Here is a 19593-nt window from a genome sequence, read left to right on the forward strand (position 1 = left end):
TATTTATAAAAAGTTTTAAAGTCCAAATCACACAAATCCATTTGCAGATTGAATTTCTATTTCTTTTCATTTGCGCCTAGTTTAAATTTTGAAAATGGAAATGAATTAATTTAAATATTAAATTTTCCCCAATTGCTTTAAAAGTACAATGGAAATGTAGAAATCTCGATTGCATGGCTTTTTCGGTGTGCATTTGAACAATTTGCCGCTTTGAATTCCCGTGCCAATCATCGAACCACCAAATTCCAATCTCGACAATCCACCCATCCCGACAATCCCATTCCACCAACATTTCCGCTGTCAAGGCAATCAAACATGGATTTTGGGTGCCCTTCAAGGAGCACCCGCAATCTAAAACAGGCAAACGCAATTAATGGGATAAAAAACGAACTGGAACTGGAGTCGCGCACTCTAATTTACTTTATTTTTGGACACGAATGGCGGACCCAGCTAAGTGCGTGGCCTCAGCAAAACGGAAACGGATACTCATGCAACCGAAAGCGGAAATGTTACGCTGACGACAGCGCTGAAGACGGTGTGTGTGTATGTCTGTGTGTGTGTGTGCGAGTAAGGACGCTGGTCAAAAAAAGACGAAGACGAAAAAAAAACACCCACCAAGAACGGATCCACAGACACACAGGGTCGAGTCGTGTCGAGCGAAGCATTTCTAGCATTAAATTTATGTACATGTCATTGGGGGCGTATACGTAATGTGCCCGAAGGGTATCACGGTATTTTAGGCTTGGGCGTCCATAAAGTGTTGCCAATTTCTTACCTGTACTGCACTGTAATGTACGGTGCCTTTGTCTGCGCCTGTATCGCGGCACCATTTGATGGCTGGGCTTAAAAAAATATTTGTTGCCGCACCGCGCCTTAAATCCACACAAATTAAGCCCTAAATTAGAAAGCCATCACTCGAAGTAATTGCCGGGCCGATTTTTATGTTTTATATCTTGGTTTTTATCTTTGCAGTCCTAGCATTTGCGGACGTGCCCCGCATGCCAACATGATGTATTAGACTTGCCAGTCCCCAGCAAGGACATCTCATTTCAACTCAACTTATCTCAATGCAGTGGCTGCCCCATTTCTATTGCCATCAAATTGTTTGCGCCAACAGTATGTGTTTAAAATTTCATTTTTACTGCACCGGTTTTTATTTCTCATTTAATGGGCTAGTCCTTATCTTTTTTGTTTGTTTTCATCGTGGCGCAACCCCGAAACAGTAAAGTTGCTTGGCTGCCCACATGAAACTTTCATTTATTTTTGCATAATTTTCAAGGTGTGTGGCAAAATGTTCATTAAACACCCGCAGGAATGTGTCTCTGGTGCGCCGAAATGTTTTTGTTTTAAATTGAGGTAGCCGTCGCCTGGGTGCGATGGTCCCAGGACTTCGATGTCCTTGTCTGCTGGGACATGAGTGGGTTGACAGTCCGGGTGACAGTGACACCAATTATGCATAATTTTGATGGCAGACCCGAGACGAAAGCGGGCAGAACATCCATAACGAATGCCAACTTTATTAATCATGCATAACGCTAGCCTACGAGGATAAAAAGCAGCGGAGTTATTGCTATTATAATGATTGCTGGTAATGGACAGGAAAATGGGGAAGTCCAGTGGAATTATGTCATTAGTAGGGGTGAATTAAAAGATTATGGTTAATTGGACGTTACTTTGCCTTGAGTGCCTACTTTTTATGTGCAACAATTAACTATAGCCCAAAAATATGAAGCCTTATGACATGATGGAGTGTAGTTCAATTGCTGTATATGGGCTTCAAAAAATGTTGATACTAATAATGCATTTATATTATAAGTATATAGCATGATTCTATTTTTAAACGTGCTCCTGCGGTCTTTTCTACTTTTTCGACCTGCGTCATTAAAACAACACCTAACTTCATTAGCCCGACTGGCCTTAGTTGCGTTTATTATTATATCCCAGTGCCACGCCCACAAACAGACCATAACATGCACCACAAGGACGCCCCCGTGTGGCACATCATCCCGGCAGGAGTGATAATATTTTCGCTCGCTCCGACCGCAGTTTTAATGCCTTTTTCATTGTCCTTCCATCGTCATAGCCATGGTCGAGGCCCATGTCGCTGGTCACGCCCCTGGCTGGCCGCATTGGGTCTATCCTGGATCCCTTTGCATTCATGGAGCTTGGGGGGCTCCTCCAAACAGGACCGAGACTGAGTGGCTCTGGCAAATTGACGTCATGTCATCAATCAATCTTGCTGCAGAGCTGCGAACTGCGAACTGCGAGCCGCACGCCAACGCATCATCACGCTTTTCCTTTTTTCTCTTCCCTGACAAGCTGTGAATTTTCTTTCGCTTTGAATTTTTCCGCCGCACTTTGCTTAAACCCAAGTTTGTCCGAGCAATTTCAATTTACTATGGAATACTGTTTTTCGCTTGGCAAATTTTCATTATGCATTGGGATAGCCTTTAACTGCAGGCCGGCCAGTGCGGCTTGATTTATGTTTTTTTAATGAGCCCCCCTGCCGGCTTAGCCATTGTCTGACCAAGCGTGAAGCCCTCGCAAATTTTTAGACCTTCAAGTGGTCTCTTTGAGCGAGGATGTGGATGCCAGGCAAAGGGTTCAAGGCCATAGCATTGACCTTTGCCACAATAAATATTCAGAGAGCGTACTGTTGAATACAAAACAAAGTACGAAATAGGCAACGAAATGCGTTGGGTGCCGTTAAATTTTAATTGCGTCTTAGGACACGGCCATCATGGCGTATACGTAATGCATGTGACCAGGGAAATTGTCGCTGCTAATTTCCCATTTAACATCGCTCCCTTTTCAGTTTGCTTGTATGCTTGTGTGTGTGTGTGTGTGTTTGTTGCGCTGTTTTATTGCTCGGTTATTTTAATTAAAAACTTTGCTCAGCTGACAGTAGCAATTGCTCCGCACCCGCCCATCCTTAACCCATTTCGCCTGCCTGCTCAGCAACTTTCCACCGATTTCTTGGGCCGAAGTTTCCTGAGCATTTTGGCCGCCTCCAGCCTCGAACAGCGTGGCATCCAGACAACAAAGCCGTCGGTACAAGAGCCACTTTTGTGCGAGCACCTTCCTTTGTCTTGGCCTTGTTTTCGCCACCATCCATCCGACGTTTTAGCGACTTTTGCTATTTTTACGCTGCTAAGCCGCCATTAAAGCCATATGCAAAAATATGGCCACGTTAAGAGCGTTAGGATGTGAGGCGCAATCTTGTGACGTTTTCTTTTTTTCTTTATTTTATTTGTTCACTGCTCTTATGTCACCTTGTTGATGATGTTGGCGACATTCGGAAAAACAAAAGCGCAAAGCGGCGGTCCTAATCCCGCTTAACGTTCTGTTGACATCGCCGTGCCAACCGAATGCCAACAGGCATTTCGTCACATAAAAATACATTGCCAATATATATGTATGTGGAAAACAGAATAATGAAAAATGTATATGAGGGCTGAACCCAAAAAAAAAAAACAAGGGGTCCTTAACGAAAATAAATCATAAAAAGCGAATGAAATGAAATACAGATTACTTGTGCACGCAGCAAGCTCCTCTTTAAGCGGAATTTCGCAGCCAATCGGCTAATGGTTTGTCACAGAAATGGTAAAGGATATTTTACCCAGGGAATTACAGCCTCCTTCGCTTTAATTCAGAGAAACTTAAATTCAGTTGGCTTTAAACATTTACGTCAAACGTAGTAAGCAAAAACTATATATCAAGTTGGTTAGCTATAATAATATAATGTAGCATAAAGCAAACATTGTTTGCAATTAGTTTCGAATTTAAGACTGCCTGGCATTTCTAGTGCCAGAATGCACCTGACCTTAACAAAAATCCCACATCGTTTGCGAAAACTGCACTCCGTACTCTGGCGGAGCAACTGGCACCAACACGTTTTAATTACCGAGCATTTAAGCAAACAAAAGCATGAATGTGCAGTACAAAAATATATTTTCATTGCTCCGCACGCCGTGTGTGCATTGCGCATACGCCGCGTACGCCGGCCAAGTTCGTAAATAAGCTGCGGCGCCCTTAATTGCAGACTTTGTAAAAGAGGGTTGGTTTGGGGGTGTAAGCGGGAATGGGTTAATACAAAACGCAATGAAAGCAAACAATAAACCTGGTCGTCATAAAGGCCGATGGCGAAAAAATCCAGAACATTACAGCACAGAGCAGAAGCAGAAGCTGAAGCTGAAAAGCAATTTTTATGATGGTCCTTTGCTAACCCAGAAAAAATGAACTTAAAGCCGAGCTCAACGAGTTGGAAACATTGAACGTCTGGCAGAAGCATAACCCATCTTTGCCCCATTCCCCTCAGTCTGTCATCCCCCGACAACCCTCTCTTAACCCCAGGAGATGTTGTGCACTGAGCCGTTTTGGATTTTCTTGTAATTTGCAACAATGTTGAGCTGCTGAAGCTGTTGGTGCTACTGCAACATCTTCGTTCGTTTGCCACCTCCCTCCCCCCTTTTGTTGTTCGTTGTTTGACATGTCAAAGGCAAACAAAGCGCTGCTAGACCCAAACACACATTTATTGGTGGGGGGTAGAGGGATTGCCCCATCCTAGCCATTAGCACTCCCCATGGCGCTGATTGGCGTCAAAAAACGCATCAGACAAAGGCAAGGTGACTTTCAAGTTCAGCGCTCATGGTCAGGAGATGGGGGAAATTAAAGGGGAAACGCTTAGAGGCCAATTAGTTTAAAAAACAAATAAATCGAGCCGCACAGTGAAATTTAAAGCGTCCTTAACTGGTACGAACGCATATCTGTTAGTCTGTACAATAAATCGATGCAATAGAACATGATTTTCATAGTAAATATTTCAAGTAGCAATTTTAAAACGTGAAACTTGTACAATATTCCCATTAAAATTTTAAATTAATGACCATAAGCTCATAAAGTTTTTAGCTCCTTGCCCAAATTAGAGGTCTTCATGTCAAAGAAAAAAGCCCGAAATCCAAAGGCAAACTCTTTAAAGTTGCCTGGCCAGTGCTCCACAGCATACAGCCAATCTATGCATTAATTAGCAGCATAAAGAGTTTATCGAAAGTTTGTACTTGGTTGTTGGGCCACAACAAGTACCCACTGCAGGCGTAATTTCGCCATTGATTTTGAATGAGCGAGCATGCTTGGAATTTGTAATTAAAGTGGCCAAAGCATCTGTGGCATGGGTGTTCGAGCGGCAGCCACTTTGAAATTGTTGCAATATCAAAGGCGACAATTAAATGTTGACTCGGCCTGTGTGTCTCTTCAGTTGCTCGGTGGTTTTGGCCACACTTCACAATTAGCCGAAATAGGACGCACATAGCACGCACACAAACACACAAGGCACATTAATTATGCATGCGTATGTGTGACGCGCCTCCAATTTCCAGGGCCACACATTCCTCATTGGCGAAAACATTTTTGCGCCACCGCAAATATAGTCAATGGATGGATCCAGTGTCCCCTGGGAGTGGGAGTGCACCGAGCGAAATTTGAAGTGATTGCTCTGTTATAAACATTTTTTTTCACAAGTATTACAGAAGTAAGAATTCATGATTAAATGTTTTTTTAAACCATTTACCAATCGCACTAAGTGAACGGCTGATTCAGTTACTACTAAGATTTGTTAATTTTTCCGAGTGTGCCTCGTAAGATGTCTTACTTGAGTTTTGTTCAAGACCTGCGTCTAATTAGGCAGCCTGGTTACGCCTCGCTAGGCTTACACGTAATTTGATAGTTTTAATTGGCCATTTCATGGTCCCCAAGGATGTGCGATGGCGCTGGAAGGGTGGGAGAAGCCCTTACATATGGAAATTTCGATTGAAATGCGAGCAATATTTAATTAGAACCCTTCCGTACACAAAACTTGTAATAAAATTTGCTGCCAAGTGGAAAGTGCTCGAGTCTTGAAATCCTCTGTTGATTTTCCCCCTGGCTGCTTAATCTTGAGAACGATTGTCCAAAGGGTTTCTGTTGGATTTCCCGCACACGCCATGAGTGCAGCGTTTTTGATAGCAATCCTTTGTAATTCATAGCCGCAAATCCAGCAAGTTAATTGAATTTCTATTGCTTTTGCATATGGCAAATCGCCCATACGCCCCGTTGTACCAGGCATTGCGCCCTGTTTGCGCCCCAACAAATTAAGCAATTTAACAGACAGCTGCACAAGGCAGGTGACCCTTCTTGGACGCATTTATCAAAGGGAACTCAGTTCGTTCAGCTCGGCACTTTTGCATGCTCGATGCCCATTACTCATTGGCCCCCTTGCCTCCTTGTCCATTGTCCTGCTGTAGTTGCTGTTGCTTCCCAACATCTTATAGTGGCCACACACAAAAGGATCCCTGGTTTATTGCATTTGACAGAGGAATCGAGCTCGAGTCCTTGCTTTTCGGCCCGGCAACATGCTGACTACAAATTGCCAAAGCAAACAATGATCGGGGCAAGCAAAATGTGTAGAGCGCTGCACATGCTGCACTTTTGTGATTTATGGTGATGACGATGTTGCTGATGATGATGATGATGCCAATACTGATGAAGCGGAAAAACGAGAAATCCCTGTGGGCGGACACACAATCCCTTTCCTGCTTTCTGTGGTGGATGCAATTTTTTCGCATCTCGTTTAATGCAATTCATGCTTATCGCATCACTTTTCATCACTTTTCAATGGCTTTATCACTATAAGTACTGTGAAAAAAAATATGAGCATCAACAGTTTTGTACCTTTTTATAAACAGCAAACTATTAAAAACAGCTGCTGTGTAAAAAGACAGATATTTGTATTTTATATATTCACGCTGTGTTTGGCAATTAAAATTTTTGTCTTGACTTTTGTGTCCATCAGACGCATTAAAAACATTTTAACTTGAGTTTATTTTTGAACGCTATGGATGGTAATGGCAATGTTTCCTGCTGTTAAAGCCATGATTATTACCATTATTGGTTGCTATTAACCTGGCTGGTTGCCACAGTTGCTGATGGCAATTAAATTATATTTGGCCACAATTGCAGCATTGTTAAGGCCGTTTCGCTCCCTGAATTTTGGGTTGCCCGTGCGTAAAATAATTTATAATTTGCCACGCCCACGCACACACAACTAAGGGAAACATTTGAATGGCACACATTTGTTTGGCTCAGTTTTTAGGCCAACCCCCGGCAATTTTTGCCTTTTGAGATGTCGAATTTGGAATATCTGCCGCAATGTAAACGACTTTGTTCTCTGGTTTTTTTGTCGGTTTACTGGCTTTTTCTTCGTTCTTCCCTTACACTTTTTTTGACGGATATTTAAAGCCACATATCATGTTGGGCCAGGAGTGAAAAATAAATTTTATGCCCGAGCATGCGTTGCCGTTTGTTGTTGAGCAGCTGCTTTGTCATTTTCACGTACAACCGTGCACCCCAAAATCCCCATATTCGGTGCCCAAAAACCTTCTGAATTTCACCCCAACTTCATTTTTTTCGGCGGTATGCGCAACACATTCATCTGCCAGTTGCCTGGGAAGGACTTGGCTTTTGGCAAAAAAAAAAAAAATGACATAAAGCGACATAATAATTTTGCCTTTGAAATTGCCTTACAATTGCTTCGTTTTTTTTTGGGTGTGCGCGAATTCCTTTCCTTTCGGGGACTCTGCGTTTTTTACACAGCTTATTTATAGCTGCGGCTTTGTGATTTTTTTGGCACAATATAATATGATATATATGATGAATCATTAACTTTGAAAACACCGTACTGTTTTATTGATTTACTGTTCTTGGAAACCTTTTATTACGGATTAATTTATTATTCAACTTTGTTTCGTCGAATTACATTATTTCCATATTTTTTTAGCGTGTTTAAAATTCTTCTTGCCAAAATCCCACGAGTTTATTTTTCAATTTTCCGCCTTCTATTTGGTTTACGTAACTTTTTGTGTGCAACTTGCGACCGTAGGATTGTTTGCACAGGTGGGTGGGCTCATGAAATGTTTTCAAATTATGCATGGCAACCAAATCAGCTCACAAAATGTGTCTAAAATTGACTAGACCCTTGTCTCAGTTCATTTCGGGCCACAAAAAACGATAATTACTGCGAGTTGATGGAGAGCACTGTGTTGTGACAGCTCTTCAAAGCATTCGGGAAGTCACATTAGTGCAATCCACATTTAATTTAGTTTTTTTTTTCCCGCGAACTGGGAAAACTTTTTCGAACAAGGGTTGCTGACGGCACACGAAAACCCACGCTAGCACCCTACTCACTCGGTCCACATGGCGTATGCGCAATCATTAATAAAAACTAAATAGATTGAAGCAACAGCGGGAAGGAAATGGCTCGTGTCCCTCCCTTTTAGCCCACACTAGTGCACTGGAAAAATAAATAGCCAAATTACGATTAATTAGGTTTTTATATTCTATAATCACTGGTTTCACTGAAGCACGATATTCTTAAAGCAGCTCTTAAAACTTGTATAGCAAATATTTTGCGGAAGAGTAGAGAACTTTCTCTGATTATCGCCAAAGAGTAACTCACACATGGCACAATGACTTGGCCAGTGACTAATTAATCTTAATTAAAGCCAAGTTGGCTGTGTATTTATGGGCCCTTTCCTCCACTCACATGCATGTGGATATGTATATATAAACATATATACTAAGGTTGTGGGCAGCTGTTGCTGTTGTGGCTCCGCTTCCATTTCATTTAATTGCAATACATTTGTCTGTCGCTTAATGGCAAATTTACGTGCGGCATATAAATCAACTTTTGTGTGCTGGTTGATTTATTTTTAGCGTTTTTAGAAACAAAACACAAGCCCAATAGACCGAGCCGCACACAAACTACAATGAGATAACAGAAATGGTTTGCAAATTATTTTCCCGAGTCCGCTAATTATGGCGCCAGTTGTAAGCAGGATAATATGCGGAAGCTAATGCCGCCTGGAAAGAGAGGGCTGCAGCGCTTAGAAAGAGAAAGCGCCATGCATGAATGCGCTGATTACGCCCACGAACGCAGTGGCTTACACATCGCAATCATCGCTGTTTCGGCCATTGTTTTTGCTGGCTGCAAGTTGTTTGCCAACTGTAGTTCCAGTTGCTATGACTGTGGGCCATTTAAGGCCATATCCTGGCACTGCTCGCTGCTTTTATGGCATTTAAAGCCACTCAGCACAGCACATAATACCTTTCACTGTCCCCGAGAGTACTCAACTACACTGTCCAGCGTGTTGCCAGCTACGATAATGTTGATAATGTTGAGAATTTAATCAGTTTGGTTCTTCTGACGACAGTAAACAGGTTGACAATATTCGAGTACTTTATTATGGGCGAGCTCAACAACAGATAGTTCGTGAAATGTTATTGATCTCGGCCAAATGCCAGCATGACATTTTGGCCTCGATATTTGGTATTCAGTAGCTCATTTAAAGGATTATATAACATTTCCAAGTAGAATATTAAACAATTATAGCGCACAGCTTTGCGTACGAGTAGTATTAGCATACAACATACCCAGAGATTTCGCAAATAATATTTCTGGTTAAAAGGGCTTAATTCAGCAAGTCTAAAATCCTTTAATTTTCTACGCGTTCCTCCCAAGTTTAAGCTACTTCACTCTTCTTGCCAAAACGAAATAACCAAAGAGCCGTTATCCGGATACATTTCCATGGTAATTTCCACGAAAGCAAAAGACGGACAACTAAGCCGGTCACGTTTGGATGGCTGAGGGGAAAAGCAGGACCAAAACTGGTGTTGTTCAATTTGCAATTTCATTTTCGCCAACCGATTTGCTCATCCATAAATGAGGGCCAAAACTAGCAAACTAATTAATTAACTACTTTTCTGCTTGGTCCAGCGTATTGGTTGTATAATTATTGTTATTATTTTGTGCTAGGCCCCATATATGAGGGCCAATTTATGGGCCAGGGCAACTCGGCCAGTTACCTTGAATGTGTGTGTTGGCCAATTATTCATGCGAATCGATTAGCCGTGAGTCCAAAAGCGGCTCATTAGACTCAGCTGATTAAACGTTAATTAAGACAGCAATACTGGGTGCATACTTCAAAAGAAATTTAATTAAGAGCTGTGCCTTGAAGTGAGCAAAACGGCGCTCCAATCAATCGACAAATGTATATAGACCATTGAACCAATGCCTAACTGCAATCGTCCTTTTTTTCGCCTGGATATTTGTACAGGATTTGGATGAGCAAACTGGAGATGAGGAGATGGGGCGGTAGGTCAACAAAACTGCTGACGAAACGAATCAAAGACAAATATAACGACTGACTGGGAAATCGAGGACATTGGGGAACTCGATTCGAATCACAGTCCCAGAATGCACTGGCTATAAAAGTGCCAAGCAAGTTGGCTTAATTAATTTTTTGTTTGGCTGCCATGGAATTCCAGCGCTGCACAGTATGTATGTATGCCACGTCAAAAAGGCAAATGAAGAGCATTTCGTCTGGCTTTTCTATTTTGTAATTGCTTTTAGTCGGAACACGAAAGTGTTTACATACATACACATAATTCCGCCCAAGTGCCGGGGTCGAAATTCAATTATTGCCAAAAATAGCTGAATACAATTCTCCAGCGGATAGCAGAAGCTTTCCACCTTAAGTAAACATTTCGTTTCGTCTTTATCCTTGCAGAGCCTCGATAAGCGGAAAACGGCAAGAGTCTGGAGCAATTTATAATCGGGGTAGGCAAATCGCGGGCGCAAGTTTCCAAGTGATTAATTTCACAGAAAAGGAGAAAAAACGACAAGAAGAAACAACTTGAGCCAATTATCAGCCAGCCAGATAAGAAAGCCAGATGCCGCCATGAGTTTCCTCAGCTCCATGCAGCAATATGTAACAAGTGGCATCTCGAGCTTGGGCCTGGGCAATCGGCGCTTCTCGCTTTCCCGCCAGGAGTCGAGTGAACAGCAGTCGGGGATCGGAGGCGCCACACCTGGCGGCCTCGTTTCCGGCCAGCCGCAGCAGCAGCAGCAGGTGCCGTTTTCGCAGCAGCCCTTGCAGCAGTCACTTCCGCAGCAACAGCAGCAGCAGCAGCAGCAACAACAGCAGCAGCAGCATGGCCACGCCCCCTTGCAGCAACAGGCGAGCATCGGCAGCGGACTGGGCGTCTATGGCACCCCTGCCCCGCCCACCGGAGTGGTGGCATCCTCGACATGTGGCAGTAATTACCCATCCGGCGGGGTGGTAATCGGCAATCCGAATGCCACCAATCCATTACTGGGTGAGTTCTGAGCCCGATATGTAAATACTTATATACATCAAAATATTGGAAATTATTTACATTTAAAGTGTAAATTTTTTATGGAAAAACATTTCATTATTTTAATCTAATTGCAAATAATAGCTTATAGCCAGCTTTTGTTAATTATTATTTAAATTAGCCCATTTAAAGCCTCAACTTTAGTGTGCACAAATTTTTTTCTTTTTTCATCTTTGAAAAGCATTTAATTACTGTATTGCATGTTTGACAGCTTATGTAGTCCTTTTGTGTAAAAACCAAAGCTTGATGAACGCCTTGAAAAAGATCATGACCTTGCAGTTGTATAGAATGGGTTGGCTGGATTTCAAAAACAGCCTTGCCTTAATTAAGTTGCTAATGGAGTTTTCCGATGCGGTTTTTGGCCTCCGGACTTATCAAGAAATCGTGTAGAGAAAAGCGCAAAAAAAGGAAGAACCTAAGATACACCTTTTAACTTGGCTGAAAGTTGACTTTCAGTTTCCATCAGCTGAAATAACTTGGCCCGCAAGCAATTTGTTTGCGTATGCGTGCCGCAAAAGATGGTAAACATGGAAAAGTTTATTGAATCCGCCAGACGCTATCGTCATCGGGTCTCAATATGAAAATTACATTACATGTCTTGCCATCCACCAAATGCGCCCAAAGTTTCCCAATCGCCGAATGTTCTTGGCCAGCAACGCCTCCCGCATATGGATCAACAAATGTGCAGACAAAACCACCGCAATGAAGTGCCAGTTGGTTCTAGTGGCTGATAGTGGCTCTTACACAAAGAACTAAAATTAAATCAATCAGATTTTTATGACTTCAGAAAGTGTAACGAAATTAGGTCTCCTAACATATAAGAATTGTAAGAATTTTCCATCTTTTGTACATTTATATACAGTATATACAGTATACAATAGAATAGTTTTTCTCAGTGTAGTATAGCTGGCGAAGCGAAAGCAATCAGCATGCATATGTGACTTCTTGTGCGGCTTCGTTTCCGCTTTGGCTCCGTTTGGCTATGCAAAACTTGTTTGCCCAGCTAAACGATGTACAAGGTTGTTGTTTCTGTCGTAGCTGGCAAGTGCAAACACATTTAAATGTCAAGACGCAACAGTGGCATCAGCAGCTGAAGGAGCAGGAATGGCAGGACCACAACCGCCGGATCCTGAACTTCCCGCCATAGCCATCACATGCCCATCGCCAAAGCCAACGACATTGACTTGGCATTTGGCTGGGATTTTGATTCACCGACGTCTGCAGCATTTAGAATCAAAATTTATATTGGCTTATCTTGTTGCACGAGCGACGAGAGAGCGGTTTTTACTGGCCAAAACAGCTGCCAACGGGGAATTGTCGTCCCAATGCAAAAACCCATCAACGTGTAAGCGCTTTTCCCAATTCCGCAGTCCACTGCAGTCCAACTTTGACTGTACGCTTTGTGCACACTTTAAAACCAAACCGAAATTCGAGCGCATATTCGTTTTCTTTTCTGTGCTTTTCTTTTCTCTTCAATTTTTTAGTTGGCCCGGCTTTCCCGCTACTTGGCCAAAAAAGCTTTCTTTTCATAGCCACAGCAATGGTTAGCTGTTTCCGTCCGAAAACCCGCACCACAGGCACTCTGTGCCTCCCAGTCGCAGTCCTTGGGAGCCAGGAGTGGCAACCAGGACCAGATGTAGGAGCCGCAGGACTCACACAGATGCATGTCAAGGCTGCGGGCTGCGGTTGCCAGTGCCGTTGCCGTTGCCGTTGCCTTCAGCACGGACCACTGCACCACACGGAACCACATCGCACCACATTGACTTTGACTGCGTTCGTTCCACACCTGACTTTCAGCTGGCTGTATTCCACAGATATTTGCATGTTGTGGAAATTATAGGACATTGCATGGGGCAAATAGTTTCAAGATGACTTTGTTCAATCTTCTTATTTCGGTGTGCAGAAAGTTCACAAAAGTATGCCAAAAACTATGGGAAAACCGCACGGGCCTGTACTTTTGAACCATTTTGTATAAACATACATCTTTCAAAATATGTAATCAGCTAGTAAGAGTGATTCCCACAGATTGTGCCGTGTATATTAAGTTGCTGGTGATTTTCCACTAAAATCAAACTAAATAAATACAAAAGACTTTATAAGTTGAAGTATAATCCAGCTCATGCCTTTACCCCTTCTTGTGTGTCTTCCAAAGGTTATCCCAAAATACCAGGTGGCGCTGCGGGCCCCGGCAGTCCCTCGACATCCGGCTCCGGTGGGCCGGGTGGAACGCCCCAGTCGCGTCGCCAGTCCCGGGCCCTGGAATGCCTGGCTCCACCGCGTACCGGATCCTTCAGGCAGCGCAACTCGCCGCTGCATCAGCCGGATCCGCCGCCTCGACCGCCGCTGGCCTTCTGCAAACGCCGGCTGAGCTGGCCCGAAGTGGATCCGCGCTCCAATTCCGGGTAAGTCCGCAGCTGAAGCCAAAGCCAAAGCCAATTCCAAGTCCGGTCCCCTTAATGCATAGTTGATGAAGTGCCAATGGATTTGGCAAATTTAATGCCTGTCTGGCGGAGATTGGGTTGCAAAGCATGAAGGCTGGAGGTAATTAACCCACAGATGGAAATGCTAATATTTTGCCCCAACTTAGCTGCCAGATATTTACACGCCAAAACATACACACACAGACAAGAACACCGAGGTATTCGAATGTGAAATGCATAAATTAAACATTCCGGCATAATGAGCTTCTTGGGGGATTTGCAGGGGCGTACACTAAACAGGGCGGGGCTTGAAGTCACAAAAGGGAGAAAATCTAAAATAAATTACACACATATACCAATTAATTAATGTACTTCAAATTCAGTTGCGTTTCTCGATTTGTTTTTCGAATTGCCAAACAAAAACTTCACCGCTCGACCTTCATAATTACGTAATTACAAAAGTTCCTACAGTTAGTTGGGCGTCGAAATTGGAAAGAAACTTCAGCACCCGCCCACTTTCGTAGGGCCATGGCAACTTTGGATGCGGGCGAAAAAACCTTTGAGTGTCGAAAACTTTGTTTTGGGTATAACCAGCACAAGCACACACACATAGACGATCTGGTTCCTTGGGCTTAAAGGTGCTTTTTGGGGTCCTTGGATTGCTCTCAATGTGGCCGAGTATCATCTGGCAGACAGGTGCAACATCCTTCAGTCGCTGCAACATCTTCTTTGCGGCTCAAAAGGCAGCTTTTCCAGCACTTTGCATAATGCGGCATCTGGTTAACCTGGAAATGTGCGCTCGACGCGGCTGCGGATCACAGGTTACATTTAATTAAGCCCGAAAATGAGGTTTACTCTGGAGATTGCTTAAAGAAATATGAGGTTTTGATGAGCCGAAAGTGTGAAATGCGTCCTCAAGAGCCAGAGCCGCCTGCGAAGTTTTTTACATCCATTAACATGGCTGGATTTCCGGCATAATTGGTCTCGTAAAGTATGCCAAAGTTGTTCAAGGATGAAATTAATTTTCACCGCTTTGTAAACTTATGACCTGGGGCGCACTTCATTGATATTGAGCGTATATTGACCAATATTGAAATTAATTTTTCACAAATGCACAGCAATTTGATTTATCCACATTTAATTGCACGCTTTTTGAAAGCAACATGTTCTTTACCATTTGGAAGCCAAAGCCAAAATTGTGCTTATTAAAATGCAATTGATGAGCGTTGACGCATATTTTATGCATTAACAACTAATTGCCACAACATTGGTTTGTCACCACAGCCAATAAGTTTTAGCAAACAAGCGTAAATTACGCGCAGTGGGACTGATTAATTTATATTTCATAAGAGCCCTTAACATAAAACCGATGCTTATCAATTATTAAGCTTCAACTGGTAGTCAGACAAATAAAAACCAATATTAATTAAGTGCTGAAAAAAAAACTTTTGCACACTTAAAATTGTTTACCTCAACTTAAATGCAAAATAAATATTTGCGACTAAATAAATACCAAAGAAATATAAAAAAGTTCAGCAAAAACTTTTCCCTGGGCCCAACAAAAAAAAAAAGAAAATGACAAGAATACGGCGGAAAAATCTTAAAAATTGAAACCAAAATTGAGTGTCCTCGGAGGCAATGAAATCACAAAGCAAGCCAGCAAGAAGAAAAATAAAAGCAACGCAAACATCTGGGCGAAAACTTTAAAATTAAATTTTTCACAAAACAATTTTTGAGTGCGACAACTTCAGACAACGCAGTTAGTCTACCCTATCATTTACGGCAATTATGTTGACCACTTTCACACGAACACGCCCCCAGCACTCACGCCCCCACACACATATATATATTTATATCTATGTATATATTTACTTATATATTTGTCTGGATGAACACCGAAAGGTGTTCACGAAAAGTGTTGCCTACATTTCGGGGTCGACAGGAAAAGTGCCGACAGAATTTGTTGCCTACTTTCGTGCGCTCTTCAGTTTATTTTCTGCCATAAACGTAAACGTAAAAAATCATCAACGCCGGCGACAAAGTTAAGCCGCTTAGCTGTTTTCCCTGCTGAGTGGACAAAGTTTTGGCCAACTTTTTTTTGCTTGCCACAGCTGCTCGAAACAAATCCGATGGGCTTTTTTTGCAAGAGTGCGGGGCATGCAAATCAAATGATTAGGAGCATCCACTATCGGGACTAGTCCTAGTTAGGAGCAAAGCTAAAAAGTTTCAATCTTGCATGCACTGCGAAAAAAGTATTTTGGAAAAGTTAACTTGCTTTAAATGGCTCATCCTTAAATAGTTTTCCGCAAACTTCAGTTGGATAATATTCTAATAATTAGAGAATATTATGGAATTATTATATAGGGTAAATATTTTTTAACTTGATACTTTTTTGAATGTGTACCTAGGTTGGACTTATAGACATTTGCTTTCTGTGCGCAAACGGGTGAATATTTGTATACAATTAGCGGCTCAGAGCAAGCCTACGCTTCGGGGCATCAAGCATACGCCCCGTGGTACGCGGCAACAGGCGACGACCCTTATCAAAGTTGAAATAGGTATACGGCAATGCCACATTTGTATGTCGGCCACTGCATATTGACAGTGCCAATTAAAGTTGGACACCCAACTGACAGCGGCAGCAGTCGATTTGAATATCCTTTGATATCGAATCGACAGACAGAGTGATAGAGAGAGCGCACACACATATCCCTATGTATAACCCTATTTTATAGCCAACTAAACCTCCATTGTATTTTTTCGTTCACAGAGTTCAGGAAACGGACGGCTCGTACTTTGAGAACTTTACATCGCTGGGCTGGAAACGTGAAAATCGTCGCATGTCGGCCACGCGTGCCGCCGAAGCACGTGCCGAGGCTAATCCCGAGAATGAACGTGATCCGCCGGCGGGTGAGGAGTCCATTGACCGCCAGGACGAGAAGGAGAAGCTGTATGCGGAGGTGCTCCACACCATTGCCAACACGGTGGGCGCACCGGCTCCAGGTGGACAGGTAAATCAATATTCCTGGATGAGTGGTTGCGTCTGCTGCTTGGAATACAATTATGATTTGGGGACATTTGGGGAAATTTTGTGGAAGGGCAGGAGTTTGGGCTGGGGTTTTCGGGGACTTATGCAAATAGTTGCAAATTACACAAATTAGGGCGATTTAGCAGATACCGAAAACATTTTTGTTTCGGGGCGGAGACACCACATGATTGAAAGGCTTAATCGCCGGCATTACGCTTTGAGACGTTTTGCAATTTGAATGATTAATGCTTTGGGTTTCGGGCCCCAAAGGCAAGGAAGCACATTCTGGGATTTGGAGATTTTGCAACTGGCCGAAAACAGGAGGCGGAGGTGGAAATTTCATTCCATTTCCTAGCACTCAAGCTCTGAAGTCTCTGTTGAGGGTAGCAAAATACAATTAAAAATGTGCTACTTTTCCTCCTCATTGCTGATTGCCATTTCAAAAGGAATTTCCCAATAATTCTGCCATGGCCGAGCCCGGCTTAACACCAGTTCATTTTTCAATTATCGTTTTTAATTTAGCAGTAAAAATTGTTAGACGCCCAGCGCACAACTAATGAAACTTGAGCAGCTCCCAGTGGGAGTGAAAGTGGAGTGAACATGAAAGTGGGAGGATGGCAAGGTTACGCCATCATAACAAAAGTTTCAACTAGTAGCGGAAAATAACGTTGGTACTCCTGCTGTGATTGAGTTGAAACCGGTCAAATCTCGCGGGTCTCTGCAAAGCGGATCGAGAAATGAGAAAACAGGACGAAGGACGCAGGGCGCAGGACGCAGGACGCAGGACGCAGGACGAAGAAGTGAGTTGGCCAAGTCAGTAAAGTTATTGCCTGGCCATCTCTGCGGGCGTCCCCAATGCTCGAGTTTTTGCATTTAATGGTAAATAATTACAAATAAATGCGATTTGCTCGGCCAGCGAGCCATCAGAGGGTTAAACCTGCTCTAATGGAAATTAATGAAAAGGGAAAAATAAAATAAAAGTAATAACGAAATGGAATGCGGCTAAGTTGCAGAAACAGATGCGGAATTGCGAAGGTTGCTGGGCAACAATCTGGCCAAGTGGTGTCCATTTAAACGATAAACAAACCGAGCTGAGCTCCGATTATTTTCAATTATAAAGACTTTGGCTGCAGCAGAAGTAAGATTAATGAAAAAGCAGTTTCATTTTTGCCTAATAAGTAAAAATGTGACTGAGATCGGACATAAATCTGATTCGCTGATTTCTTTTGGTAGACATGAGATAGGATGTTTAATTCCCCCACTTAAAAATGCCCTATATCCAAATCAATTCGAGTTCTTTTCAAGCAAACAGTGCCGAGTAATTGTAATTAAATTTTTTTAAAATATCGTTGACTGAATGCAGATTATGTGCACATTCTACCGAGCAAATTTAATGAAAGTCAAGATTATTCATAATTTCGACTGCAGCGAAAGCAATCAAATTATAATAACATAGCAGTAGTGGGATGATGAAAGCGTTTTTCGAAGCGTGATTGAAATCAAAAGACGGCAGGCTAATAAATTCAGCAGCGATAAATCAATACAGACGACCAAGAAAAGAGAGTGAAATGAAAGTGGATTTTGTTTGATGAGGGGTAGTCAATAAACGAAATTTCTGGCGAAGCGAAATATGCAAATTTTTTGCCCAAAAATGATATTATAATTTTGTTGACTTGCAAAATATTTACAAATGAATGACAATATAATTAAATTAAATTTTAAAAATATTTACTCTCTCCCTGTGGCAACATGCGGCGTATACGTAATGCGGCGCCACATGCGACTCTGCGATTCCTTGCGAAATCCGGAGCACAGTTTGCACACTACAAGGACGAAATGTATCTGCACGCACAGCGCGCCTTCGGTGTCAATCCGGATCGTCATTATCGCCTGCTGCACGCCTCCGCCGAGGATAAACCAAAGATAATCGTACTCTCTGCGGTGGTAATCGAGGCAGATGGCCTCGAGGCAAAGGATGCCAATGGTAAGCCAGCACAATCGGCACTTTGCCACACTTTCCCGCCTCACTAGCAGCCCCCTCCCCCTGCCTTCCTATGTTTCAATCTGTCTATCCATGTACTGTGCGTAAATATTTTTAGTTTGCAAATTGATTTTGCGGCTACTGCGATAATTGCATTATGCGGTGTTTTGCGTGTGTGCGAGTGTGTCTGTGTGCGGGTTGTCTGTGTGCGAGTGTGTGTGCGTGTGCACTTGAGCAAATCAAAAAGCCAAACGAGCCATCCATAAACTGAGCACCATGTGCGTTGACTATTTCCCCCAATTATCCAACATTTTCCGTGCAGCGTTTGTGTTGCTGTCCTGTCCCATGGACCAAGTCAAAGTTAGAGTTTTGGTTATGCCCCATCTTGTTCCTTCAGCTTCGTGTGCGTTCAATAAATTTGCAATTTAATGCTTCCCATTTTGTTCATTATGCTCAAAAGCTTGAAGCCCCTACGACCAGAAATAGGAATGCACAGAGGGAAATGCTACTGGGACAAGTGAAGCATTGCTTTTAATTACATCTAAAGGTGTTATTCTAAAAGCACAAGGGAAAAATTGTAGTTCCTTTGAATTGAGTTGAGCTAAAAGTTATAAGAGTCTATTGCACTTTTAAGCAATGATTTTCATTTTAATTTTCTTTTAAATATTTATAATAATTCCATTCAAGCTGAAACAAAGCTGATGTTGGAGGGCTTCCCACGAATTTCTCGACCTTTAAAGGGAAACCTATAAGAATTCCTCACTGTGCAGTAGCAGCAGCCTCATCGAAGGCAACGCAATTTCGCATTTTAATGTGCTCAAGGATGTGTAAGGAATACGTTGAGTGCTCCTTCGTCTGCGTCTGCTTCAGTTGGAGCCTTTTTCTATCGCTCAACTGGCCGGGAGCCCACATCACCATCACCATCACCATCACCATGC

The 19593-nt window shown here is 42.7% G+C and overlaps 1 protein-coding gene across 1 annotated transcript in view; it reads left to right on the forward strand.

The window, feature by feature from the left end:
• Positions 1 to 19593, forward strand: part of LOC6544382 (BAI1-associated protein 3) — a 49294-nt gene that overhangs the window by 19978 nt on the left and 9723 nt on the right. The window contains exons 3-7 of the mRNA XM_026977741.1: positions 973 to 1116; positions 10599 to 11187; positions 13379 to 13628; positions 16417 to 16657; positions 18490 to 18658. Coding sequence (XP_026833542.1) covers positions 10770 to 11187; positions 13379 to 13628; positions 16417 to 16657; positions 18490 to 18658 — 1078 coding nt within the window. The 5' untranslated portion in view covers positions 973 to 1116; positions 10599 to 10769. The remainder of the gene's footprint in view (positions 1 to 972; positions 1117 to 10598; positions 11188 to 13378; positions 13629 to 16416; positions 16658 to 18489; positions 18659 to 19593) is intronic.

The sequence above is a fragment of the Drosophila erecta genome, unplaced genomic scaffold (genome assembly GCF_003286155.1).
Source record: "Drosophila erecta strain 14021-0224.00,06,07 unplaced genomic scaffold, DereRS2 tig00000021-arrow-pilon, whole genome shotgun sequence".
In the NCBI taxonomy this organism is placed as follows: Eukaryota; Metazoa; Arthropoda; class Insecta; order Diptera; family Drosophilidae; genus Drosophila; species Drosophila erecta.